A 12,885-nucleotide genomic window follows, 5' to 3' on the forward strand; every position below is an offset into this window, starting at 1 on the left:
TATGGCAATCCTATGCTTATTTAATAACATATGTTCTACTCTCATACTTCTCAGTGACCTAGAAAACTTCAGGGAAGCCAGAAAAGCTAGATTCTCCAGGAGTGATCCAAGCTGCTAAGCCTGGATCATAAGACATTGCCAAACAGACCTAGCAAACCATCAGTCTCTGAAAAGGCAAAAGCATGGGATGTGGGGTAGTGAGGCATTACACAGCCTGACCACCACGCTGACAGCATCTGGAAGTGGACAGAAAGAGCACAAGCTGTTGGTACTTTGCCATAAGAAAAGTTTGAAGAGTCCATGACACTTTGCTGGACTTTTCTCTGTAAAACCAAACTGAGCGTGCTTCAGCAGCGGGTGTTTGGGGCGTGAGTCCACACGGCAAAGCACCCAACAGTGGCAGAGCCCCTCCTAGCCAGCCAGCTACACGGAGAGACACGAGCAGCCACAGCTTTCACCAAAGGTCTGGATTCTCACCAACACGTGGATTTCCACATTGGCAAAGGATCTCAGCCCCGAAAGCACACACCACAGCTGAGTGTTACAGACAACTTCTTCCCAGCCACCAGTCAGGCTTGGTTAGCATGGATTTAATAAGCAATGAAATAAGGGAGCAGGCGGGGAAAGCTCTGGCTGCATTCAGCTTTAACGAACGAAAAAGTCTCTGCACAAACACTGCTTGCAAAACATTTTGTTTCTGAGGGCAGGTATACTGTCCTCATACCATTTCCATTTGACAGAGAAAAGAATATGCCTTGTCATCATTCTGCTGAATGCAACCACAATCAAAAATTACTTCTGAGGTAGTTAATAACAACTTTGAGAGTATCAGCAGAATTGTGTAAAATACCACTCAGATTTGGCAAGTTTAAATGGTTTTGAAATAACAGGTGAATAATATATTCAGATTTGCCTCTGTGGGCAGCCAGAGTAGAGAAAAATTACTGTAAGACAATTTTTTTGACAAAAACTCAAGATAAACAACTCAGCTTCTTTTTGTCAAGAGTAACGGAGTGGGCGTATAAATAAAATGCAGTAGGGAGGATGTCTCTGGAGTTTAACAGGGCCTCTAGCACTCCACCACACAGAAAACTCATTAACACACCAGAGAATCACGGCACAGATCAATTCAGATGAAGAACAGAGATTGTAACTGAAGAGATTGCAAGTGAAGAGATAAGTGTCATGCTAACTCTGGCTGGGTAGAATATCAAGAAGGGACTTGTTAGATCCCACATTAATCAACTACCAGCAGTCCAGGGCAGAGCTGGCCCTGCTCCTCCTCTACCTGGGAAATTGCATTGCGGTAGCAGACTGCTAGTTCAACATGTGTAGAGGATATTTATTAAAATCCAGAAGGTTCACCATCCCACCGGAAATGACTTAAACGCACGAAGCCTTAAATCCACCTCATGTTTAACCTTTCCTCATTTAACGTGCCCTGTGCAAGTCCTCCTCCTTCAAAAAATTCTCTTGTACCATTCCATGTTTTGACTACTTCTCAATCCTCTCTCCTTAAAATCATTCTCTTACAGAACCTGTACAGGGTAAAATGCCTTTAAAATTTTCTTCGGCCAACACGTATTGTATGGCAGTCATATTTATTACGAATGGCAATAAAAATGACAACTCCATCATCCACGTTTGTTGTGAAGGACAGAAGTAGTTGTCACAGCCAGCTGAAGTCACAGACAGACAGATGAGTAATGAATAACATTGTCAAATGCAGTACTCTCAACCGCGTGGACGTCTCCAGCCATCAACGTCCTTTATTTGTTTCTCTTTGTTAGATCCCGCCGGACCCTTCCTTGAATCTGTCAAGCGTGACTGGAATACCTCACGGATCTGCTTTACCAGGTAGCACTGCTTAAGAAGTATCCTGGACATCAACGTGCAAACAGGAGCGCTGCAGGTTACTCCCCACCAGCGTGCACGGCTTGCGTGCCTGGTGCCTCTTCGTGAGGGAGAACAGCTCACGACCACACCAAAATTCAGGCTTGGTCAGTATTCCTCCCCTGTGAGGAAGGGAGCCCTGTAGCCACTTGAAAAATCCGTGCGCCTGGATGGCTGATCTGGGATTTGAACGCCTGAGACCTGTACTACAGATCTCTGCAACTTCTGCCTGCAATGCACACACACTTTCCCATACGTGTGTGCAATACTGTGGAAGGAAATACATAGGTACTTTGGCGGAGAATGCAATAAACATGGCATACATGTGGCAACAGGAACATCACGGTGTGGGGCAGAAAAATATGAACACTGTTACGCAAAAAACCCCAAAATTTGTCTATAGGATTACGGTGTGTTTCTGATCTTGAATAAACAGGGGAATCCAGCTGAGGTCAGTGGGATCTGCAGGTGCAGAACGATGCTGTAAATGTTCAAGCACTATTTTTTGAAGGCAATTTTGTCTGTAAATGTCTTTTTGTTACAAGGGAAACAATTTTGGGTTATACTTCCTATTTAATGGAAGTGTATTTGGAAGGCTTCTTGGCTGTGACCACAGATATTGTGAGAAATTTAGATTTCTTTTTTTTGTTATCCTCTAATTAACTCACTGCCTTCATACGTACAGCTTTTCCAAATTCTCTTCTTCCAAATTCTTCTTTCTCTTATGTACTTCCTATTAACACTGTTCTTCAAAAAATAAAAGCAAATTAAAGAAATGCCAGCCACTAGACTGGAACTTATCAATCAGATATTTCATATTTCCAGTCTTTTGAATATTGTTGAATGCTTCCTTACAATGGCCATCAGATACCTTTCTCTGTGTAGCATCAAGACAAATTTCAGGCAAAACCTTATCACCACAGGTGAAATACTGCCCACTATTCTGCTTTACATTCATGCAGTCCCATTCTTGCTTGTTATTAGCAATTCAGCAAATTGTGAAATAACAGCAATCCTGCGTTACTGCACCTTCCTTGAGGAATATGCTCCCCCTAGCACTTGCATAAATGTTATCCCAATCAATAACCCAGTAATTAAAGTCACCAGCATTTTGGCCCTTTTACAAGTCTCCTTATCTGAAAAAGCATTTCTTGCTCTGCTTTTTCAAACTGCCTTGGAAACAGAGTAAGAATCATTCGGCCACCCCTTTGTCCTTAACCCCTGAATTACCTATCGCTGTAACACCAGTGGAAATCGATTTGCTCTTCTCTGCAGACACAGCATCATTTTCCTCCCAAGTACTGCTTACCCCTTTTCCCATTCTTCCAGCTTACCAACAAGCCATAAGTTCTGATTTTGCTTATACTAGTAGCAGTTTTGTCTTGGGGTGCTTTTTGTTGAGGGGGGCTCAGTTTTGTTTTGGTTTACTTCCAGTAACCAAAAAAAATAACAAGAAATGGAAATGCTAAGGACAGGAAAACACTGGTGAGAAAATATCCGAGTCTGACGAACAAACCGTTATCTGCACTGCTCAGCTCCCCGAACGTACCAAGGGTGAAATCCTGCCTCCATTAAAGTCAGAGGGAATTTTGTCATTGACTGCAGCTGAGCTAGAATTTCACTGAAGAACTACTGGTGTGACTAAATGGGAGAAACCCGCACGCAGGACAGTGCGGGCTTACCTGGGAACTTCATTTCCCAGCAAACTAAACACAGCACTGCTAACTATTGAAATTCAGCTTCAGAACTTGGTAGATCATTTGCTTTTTCAAGGGTTAAGCAGACAGAAGACAGAGCTTTTAGCCCTATGGAAGTAGGATACAGTTATATTCGCATACTCTAGGGAAAACTGTCAATCACTTGGATGGTTCTGCACACGGTTTTCCCCGGCATCTGATGACGAGGGGCCACATCCTGCTCTGCATGCCGAAGGAGCTCCTTCGGATCAACGGCAGCTCCTTCGGATCAACGGCAGCTCCTTTGGATCACGCACCTGCCCGCCCAGCCTCGTGTTTCTGCAGCCTTTGCTACCAAAGAACCTCAACCTGGAGCTAAGTTTATTGCATTGACTTTTTGTTATGGAAATCACAGAGATCTAAAAAACACCATCCGATGGGAAATCAAAAAACCTTTTCCCTCCTCTCTCCCGAGCAATATAAATAGAAATCACATTAAAGAAGTTTTGCTCGTTCATACACCGAGGTATGGTGCAGTTGCAATCGTTTCCCAAACAAACCGAGCTGCCTGTCCGTTTTTGCCTACGATCTCTGCGCAAAGGGAAGGCGCGAGAAACGCGACCCGGGGCTTTGCCATTCCAGCAGGCGAACGCAGGGCATCGGCGCGGCCCTGCCTGCCGGTACCAGCTGTACTTGGAGCGGGCACGACGCCCGGCCAAGTATGTCAAGGCAGCTGTCTGTGCTAAGCGTGTGCACCCGTGATTGAAGAGATACGGCTCTGCTAATCCAGCCCCGGTTCGGGAAGAAGGATTAATATTTAGACACCGCCGCCACAAATAAGCTTCAGGGACCGTAAAAAAAACCAGTCAGTCAAGGATGCTTCATCAGGTAGAGATGATTCATTTGCGAAAAGCTGCACCGTGACCTTTCCTGAGCTTCTGAGCGCAGGCAGGCTGTCAAATGTTCAGGGAGAGAAGAGGCGTCATCAGCTAGCGCTTGTGATGACCTTTTAATCAGTGAACGGTCGAGGCGGGCACGCGTTCCGAGCAGAATGAGAAACGGGGCTTGTGCCTGGAGCTTGGTGGGGAAGGGGATGAGAGCCCCCCGCAGCTCACGCGTGGGTACAGGTGCGCCTGTCCATTGCAGTGTGTACCCGGCAGTGCAGGCACACCTGCGCGCTGCGGCACCGTGCACACGCACACGAACACACGCGCGGCGGGAAGAGCCCGCCGCCGGGGTCAGAACCGCCGCGGGACGCGGGCCGTCCGCCCGGCCGGGGGCAGGGAACGCGCCCGCGGGAGCCTCCCGCCGCGGGGCCGAGCGGGCTTTGGGCGGGCGCCGGGGCCGGGCCGGGCGCAGGGCCCCTCGCCGCCCCGGCGACAGGTGCGGCGGCCCCCGGCTGCCGGCGGCACCGGCGCCAGGCGCGGCCCGCGGCCGGGAGACGGGCCCGCGGCGGCCGGCGGGAGCAGGGGCGATGCGGCAGCTGCCGCCCATAAAAGTCATGGGGCGGCGGGGCGGCGGCGGGCGCCATGAAGGCCGGCGGGGGCGCGGCGGCGGCGGGCAGCGGGCGGCGGCGGCGGGGAGGCGGCGGCGTTGGGGGGGGCCGGCGGCGGGCGGCGGCCAACGCCCGGGAGCGGGACCGCACGCACAGCGTGAACGCGGCCTTCGGCGCCCTCCGCCGGCTGATCCCCACCCGGCCGGCCGACCGCCGGCTCTCCAAGGTGGAGACGCTGCGCCTGGCCGCCAGCTACATCTCGCACCTGGCCAACGTCCTGCGGCTGCAGCGGCGGCAGGCTGAGGGCTCGCCCGGCCCCCGGCCCGCCCCGCAGCCCTGCCCGCAGCCGCCACCGCCGCCGCCCGCCGCCGCGCCGCGGCCCGTCTGCACCTTCTGCCTCAGCGAGCGGCGGGTAAGGGCCGGCGGCTCCCGGTTTGGCGGGGAGGGGGGGGGGGGGTCCCCGCCGGGGTCTGGGCGCCCTGACCCGCGTCTCTTGTCCCTCGCACAGCACCGGGAAGGGGAGAAGCCGGTGGCCGGCCCGGCGGCGGGCGGGCGCTGACTCGGCCCAGGACCCGCCGCAGAGCGCGGAGCCGCCGCGGGGCGACCTCGCCGCGCCGCTGCTCTGTGCTCGCACCGAAATCCCGCAGCCTGCAGGAGGTACAGCGCCAGCCCGCACGCCTCGCTTCGCCCCGCAGCGCGTTGATCCAGGGCGTTTTCCATTGCTCAGATGGCGCTGAGGGCCGTCGGGACAGCCGCACCTGCTGCGGCAGCTTCTCCAGCGCGAGAAACGCTGAACCTGAGCAGCCGAGCCCTGGTCCTGGCGTCTCCAAGCCCTGCGCCGCACGGTGAATCAACGGGAACGTCCCAACGGGCCGCGCGTCCCGCCAGCTTGCGCCGTGCCCGACGCCGTCAGCCCCGCTCGGGTGGCACGTGGCCTGCGCCCGCTCTGCGGCCGACGCCGGCAGCTGACCCGCTCGAGAGGTTCGAACCACGCCGGGAGATTGTTTTAAGGTGTTCGCAGAAAGCGGGGACACTTCTCCGCTGGCCTGGCTGCGTCCCGTGCCGATGTGCCGCTGGGCCGGCGCGGGAAGTGCTGCGTTAGTGACGCTCTTCGACGAGCGGTGCGGGTCATGCCAGTCCCTCAAAGCATGGGATATTCCCAAATCTGCCCGGCAAGCGCCGGGTAGGGAGCGCTTCCCAGGGCCCTCTGCGTTTGCCCCCCACACAGGTCGTTCCCGAGCTGTGCCTGTACATCACTGATGCCTTTTACCTCCCCTCAGCTTATGGTATGATTATTTTATTTTATAGAAGTAAGCGTAAAAAGCAAATGTGCATGTTTTCAGTTTGGGACATTACTGAAGCAGCAGGCTAAAATCTTAAACCTCAGGAGTGGTGATTAAAAAAAAAATATGTAGCTAGTTTAATTTTGCAATGTTTTTTATAGTTATTTATAAGATATTTAATTAGGCCTTAATTAATCTTAACTTACTACTTTGGGAGGCACTCTGTATCCGTTAAAAGCCTGGTAACCGTACCGCTCTGGGAAGCGCTGCAAAGATTTGTCTCCTCTTTCCTCCCCTGCTGCCATCTGTGGAGTTCTCCCAGCCAGCCTCGCTGCCTTAGCCAAATGCGAGGACTCAAGAAGCAGCGCTGCGTTGCTCACTTTACTTTCTGCACAGAATTTCCTCGTCTTCCCCTAAATGAGTGCAAAGCAACTTCTGGCATTTATTATGAAGAACTTAGCAAGAGCAAGATCTTGGTCTATTGCTTGTGCAACTTCACACTTGCAGTTTTTCGTTCTCCCCTCCCGGACACGCACTGACCACCTTTCCTTTATCACGGTGAGGAAAAATCTGTGGTACCGACAGAACCTGCCGCAAGCGTCTCCTTTAAAATCCTAATCAAGAAAAATACCGAAGCACAGTTCCAGCAATTCCACAACATGTCGGTCTGTTCACTTATTAAAAGCTACAGGCTGCGTTTGCCTGGACTGAGAAGGGGGTTTTGTTTTTAAAAGGGGTTTTATCATCAGGTTTTTTTAATAGGCAACTTTAAATGGCTGCCAGATGATGATCTTTGCTTTGCTGGAAGTCCATGTTCCGTGAAGCTGGAACCCTTTGATGTTTACACAGAGTGCTTTCTAATTTTCGTATTCTGTCGGCATGTATGTGTGGGTATAGATTTCTACAAACATGTCTTCCTGGCTTTTCTTTAAATGAATTTGAAAAAGTTTGTTAAAAAATTATTTACTTTATAATTAAAGCTTATCTTACAGTTAAGGTCTACGTTCTTAGGAACACGTTAAACCAAAGCATCTGACCTCCTTTACAGACACTTAATCTATGCTTTTAGCTGTATCATTCAGTATGATACACTAGAATGGCAAAAGAAAATGCAACTTCAAACAATTTTAGGAAAATTTTGCTTTAAATATGCTCTGAATTCTGTGATTCGTAAGAAAGACAATAAAATTAATTGTTTCAGGTTTTCAAAATGTTGTGATGTTATTGCAGTTTTAAGAGTTTTAAGAGTAGTTCTTGGCACAGGCAGCATATGTGGTTTGACAGGATATCTCTGTACTTAGTTATTAAAGGAAATGACTATAAAAAAAGCGAGGTCCGCTTTTGCACCAAAGTATTAGCTGAAAGCTCATGACTTGAATTGTGCAAATTATTCATGAGAGTTTCTAGAGGAATTTGGTGTTCCCACTTGGAATGGGATTTCATCTTCCTGGTTTTGTATCATGTTTATACAAAACGCTTTTCAATGACAAAAGCGGGAGGCGGCTGTTACTGCTTGGCCGTATCTCCTGTTTAATGTGGCTCAGTGTAGCTTTAAATTCTTCTCTCTTCACTCAGGATAAACTGTTGAATTCAGCTGGGCTTGAAGATTTCAATATAATGCTCAGGGTTTCAATTACTAAATAATATTGGAATTCCAGTAACACTGATTGACTGTGGCAGAAATTAGGCCCTAGAGCACTGTGGCCCAAATAGTCACGGTATAGACAGATAATACCTATCCAAAACAATTACGACAGTGATTTCTCTGAGGAACAGACCCCAAGCCTGCATTTATACATATGTAACACTGTGTATTTAAATGAGGACAAATGGAGACAGATCCTTACCTTTGCTGAAGTTTATTTATGACGTAAAACTTCTCTACCCCCAGGAGCTAAAAATGATACAGCATTGAGCTGTTACTGTGTAATGGGTTTTCTATAAACCTAGGGAAAAAATATCTAATTTCTAGAGATACAGATGAATTGAGTGCTCAGATTTCACGTATACAGAGCTCACTCATCATTAGACATTTTATTGAATTTTTACTGTGTGCGTTTGTGTGTCTTATCAGTTCTATTTTTTAATCACTTGGTGGAGAGGTGTTGTTCATGGCATGCACAGATATATATTTATAAGCCAAAATTTTGAAACTCGGCTGTCTAAAAGCTTGACCTTACTTGACGGTCAGGCATTGGAATGACGCAAGTTTTTCTAGAGGTGCCTCTTGTTCTGCTGAAGACGTTGTTTTTTCCATGTATTTGTAAGTGCATTCTGTTCTGTCTGTGTGAACAGAGGCATGCCTAACGCCAATCCCATCTTTGTTTTCCTGTAAACACTTGGCTATTCAATTTACATGATGCATGAGTAAAGCAGAAATGGTAAGATATACACCATTTGGTCTTAGATCCTATTAAATGATTGTTACAATATTCCAAGCATAGTACTTTGTATAAATCATTGTACTTTGCCTGGTATATCACAGTATAAAAACAGCATCAAGCAGAACGAATAAATCATGTTGTTTGATTTTACTGGTTAAGTTTAAAGAAGTATTTGAACATAGCACTTGGTTATTTATGAATTAACCATAATGTAAGTCAAAGTACTTTCATATGTTAGCTACTGTCTTCAGTTCTGTTCTACAAAATGGAAGTTTCCTTTCTAATACCTTCTTGGACAATTTGCTGCTTTACAAAAATCTCTATTTGTTTGAAAATTGTGCTTGTATTTGCTAAAATAAACAGTATTTTGTTACTAATTTAAACAATAAACTATGAACCCTAAGGTGGTAGTTCTTTTCTATAGCCCTCTCAGTTAAGGTACAAGTATTTAATCTTTTTCTTTACCCTTTTCAAATCTATCTATACGATCTTTCAGCAGCATATGTAGGTATGTACGTATGGACATGCTAGTGGGCTGCCAGAGTGGTTGCAAAAGACCAGCAGCTTTTAAACCAACCACGAACCATGGACCAGTTATGTTTTGGAGGCAGTGTTCTGGTCCAGTAAGGTCTCCCTCTGTTTAGCACTGAGAAAGTCATACTAAGTGTCTATGCTAATACTTAAGGTTCAGCTCTCCAGCCAACACACAAGCCACTTATCCCCGCTGTATCTACTCCCACTACCAAAGGTCGACACACTGAGCCTCAGATTTCTAACATGGCACTAAAGATGCATCCTGGGTGCTTTCACGAAATTGTAGGGCTTGGTCTGCAAGGATCTCTCCTAGGCTGGTTGGTGTGCTTTGGCAGTAGAGAAGGAAGGGGGTAGAAAGCTTGGAAAAACAGGCGAGGGGGTTCCTCTGCTCAGGGCCTGCGCGGCATTGTAAGTGCCAGATACAGGAGGAGTTGGAGGGAGGGAAAGGATGGAGGAAGGATAGAGGGAGAAGAAGGAAAGAGGTTGACTTCTCAGTGGAAGTTCAGCAGTTTCCAGCATCAGGCTAACCAAGCCAGCACAGAAGCTAAAGAGCTCGCAGTATGAGCAGTCAGCGCCATGTTTCCCCATAAGCAGTTTTCTTTGGATGTGACATGTTTACGACCAGAAGGATTCATGGTTCCGAAGGCAGCGAACAGAACATCGCTGCAAGAGGAAAAGCTGCTCAGTCAAGTGCTACATTAAAACTCTGCCAAATTTACCCTTTGAAAAAAACTTCTAGTCACCAAAATTATTCTCTGTGGCCCTTTCTGAAAGGCAAATAGTAAATAATAAACCTTTAATCATCATACTTAATCTTCCATCGTCACATACTCCCCCTTATATATAGTCCACGTGAGACTGTATGAGCCATTTCACAGAAGCCATAAAAAGTTAACCATAAATTAGTGTCCCTGAAAATTTGAGACACAAAAATCTTCGACGCCATTGCTTACTAGATTCTTTCAAAATAGACCTTCAGCTTCCTTCCACAAAAAAACCTCCCACTGTTTTCTGTGTTTTGGCCTGTTGCACTGCGAGACATCAGACACTATGTTGAGAGAACCTCACAAAAAACATCTAAAACCTAGAGCGGCTGTCTAAATACCACTTTTCGAAAGAGAGTAGTAACGTCTTGATTGATAGTAAGAGCTAGCGGATAATACAAGGCTAAGAGAAGGAGTTTTATATATAAAATTAGCTAAAATAGACCACATGCTGCCAAGGCAAAAGATCTGGGGGATACATTATACCAGGAATCCTTTGAAGGCTGAAGAAAAGTGTTTCTAAAGAATCAACATGGGGATTGTGGGGGAGGAAGAGAAAATTATTACTGGGATGAAAAATACCATAAAGTTTTGTGAAAGCTAAGAAAAAAACCCAGTTACTTAATAGTGAGAAGAACTGAACTGGCTGCTCTAAAAATATTTCTTAAAAAACTTTTTCAAAACTTGGAGATCCATACATAGCCGAACAGCCCAGTGTCTTACTTCAAATGAAATCCTTTAACTATTACAACAGAACACAGTTTTTCAGAAATCTTGAAGATTCATCCCCCTTTAGAAGTTGTACAGTAATGAATACAGGCTTCCTCGGGAGACGAAGGAGAAAGAGCAGGCACGGACAGCCCAGTAGCCCACCGAGGTGGATGTTCTCTGTGGTGCCAAGAGAAATCCCAGTTCAAGTCTAGGTCAACAGTCACCCTTACAAATGCTCTAATTTGTAACCCTCCCTCATTCTCCTGCCAGGAGTGCACACGAGGTGTATTTGTGTCTGTTTTGAGACTCCCAAGCAGCCTCTGGGGAGAGGTGGGTATCTGGATACTCAGCTCTGCAAGGACTGTGGTGCAACTGTGCATGAGCTGGGCAAGAAAAGGGGGTTTTCCTGCTGTTGTTTTAATGAACATTTAGCTATTTATCATCATTTAGGCAACTAGGAAAGGTCCTCATGGATTGCTGTGCTACAATTAGGTACCAAAATTATGCCTAAATGAAATTGGGATGTATGTATGCCTGCATTTTCCCCACCAGAAGGCCAATTTAAGCAGTCTTTCCTCCAGCTTCTCCTTCCTGACCCCACTTTTTGTGGACCCTCTCTGAAGCCAGATGAGGTAAATAATTTATGTTACAACAACAACAAAAAAACCACAACCCCCCCAAAAAAAACCCAAAAGAAATCTAGCTCTTGCAAGGATTTGACATCCTGATACAAGTGAACTATGATGCACCAAAGAAAGACCCTGTTTTGGTGCTAGATAAAATGTTCATATAACAAAACACTTAAGATACCAGTTGCTTTAGAAACGCCTTATCTTCTCTCATTCATTTACTGTGTTCACATCACAGTAGCATTGTGAGGTTTTAATTAAACATTTGGAAATTGCTGTGGGTTCTTCCAAAGGAGAAGCCGATATAAATAAGACAATAACACTGAAATGGGTGATGAAATAAGTAAGTGATAAAAGTAATTCTGCTTGTTATGGCATCTCTCCCTAACATCTGATTGTCTTTCCTTCACATTATTAAAATAAAACCTACTTTCCAAGCATATGTATGCAGATCATTTTTAAATGCAAAGATTACAGAGAAACACAGTTATTTCAAGCAGAGAACTGTGCTTGGCAGAAAGGGTAGGCATCTGTCAGGCCCAGATAAGATCAGACAGCTGTGCTCTATCCTGAAAGGGTGTCGTGAAGCTAAGTTTTCCTAGGGAAATAGCATCTTTGGTATGAAAAGCAGTAAAATGTGATGAAGTCTCCAGACAAATAACTAGAGAAAACAGAAACTCTCAGAGCTCATTTTTATCTAAAATACCAACCCTATATCAGGAGAAAAAATGCAGGATGAGAGGCGGATAAGATCTTTACCAAGCAGTAAAAAATAAGGGGTGGGAGGATCAGCTCACTTTATATTCCCAATCAAATGAATCCTTTAGATTAGAATTGAAGGTAAGAGGTGACTTTAGTGACAATAATCACTGCTGAGAGCCACCAGGATGGTAACAGGGCTGGGACAGGCTAGGGGAAGAGGGGTGGTTAGAATAGAGACAAGAAAGCAAGCTGGGTGGAAATCCAACAGCAGTCTTGCAAGAGCTAAAAGGGAAGGTGGAAGCAGGCTCTTCTGAGAGGCGCACAATGAAAGGACAAGCAGCGATAATCACAAGTTGCAATAAGGTAATTTTTTATGTTTTTTTACATAAGGAAATCTGTTCCTCGCCACAAGCATGGTCAAGCACTGGAACAGGTTCTCCAGGGAGGCTGTGGAAGCCTCCTCCTTGGAGGGTTTCAGAACTTGACGTGGCAAGGCCCTGAGCAGTCTGGTCTAACTTTGAAGTCAGCCTTGCTTTGAAAATGGAAGATCTATCGAATAACTCAAGAAGTCCTTTTCAATCCAGTTTTTCATATGATTCTATGAAATGATGTGTTTATGGTCCTCTGGAAAGGAAGATTGTACTACAGAATAATAAGAAAAACTTGAAAAATGCAATGACTTCACGGGAAAAATCTATACTTCTGGGCAGTGCCAGTTTCTGCTTTTCCAGGTGAAAACAAGGGACATCCAGATATGCATATCAACAAGAGAGCAAAAAGAGTTCCCCCCTTGTAAAGGGGATTTCCAAAAACA

At 46.3% G+C, this 12,885-nt stretch overlaps 1 protein-coding gene across 2 annotated transcripts; it reads left to right on the forward strand.

The window, feature by feature from the left end:
* The first annotated feature begins 5,098 nt into the window (after positions 1–5,098).
* On the forward strand, positions 5,099–9,125 carry LOC142362378 (basic helix-loop-helix transcription factor scleraxis-like). Of its 2 annotated transcripts, none has more exons than XM_075430340.1 (2): positions 5,099–5,482; positions 5,573–9,125. In XM_075430340.1, the coding sequence occupies exons 1-2, from the start codon at positions 5,099–5,101 to the stop codon at positions 5,621–5,623; spliced, it is 435 nt and encodes a 144-aa protein (XP_075286455.1). In that variant the 3' UTR covers positions 5,624–9,125. The 2 variants fall into 2 exon arrangements, 1 of the variants encoding a protein (XP_075286455.1); XR_012765016.1 differs by having other exon boundaries at positions 5,398–5,476.
* The last annotated feature ends 3,760 nt before the right edge of the window (positions 9,126–12,885 follow it).

Source organism: Opisthocomus hoazin, chromosome 9, assembly GCF_030867145.1.
Source record: "Opisthocomus hoazin isolate bOpiHoa1 chromosome 9, bOpiHoa1.hap1, whole genome shotgun sequence".
Lineage (NCBI taxonomy): Eukaryota > Metazoa > Chordata > Aves > Opisthocomiformes > Opisthocomidae > Opisthocomus > Opisthocomus hoazin.

Coding starts and splice junctions, on each gene's coding strand:
- LOC142362378 (XM_075430340.1), top strand. CDS start 5,099: ATGAAGGCCGGCGGGGGCGCGGCGGCGGCGGGCAGCGGGCGGCGGCGG. Junction 5,483..5,572: donor TCAGCGAGCGGCGGGTAAGG/GCCGGCGGCTCC, acceptor TCCCTCGCACAG/CACCGGGAAGGGGAGAAGCC.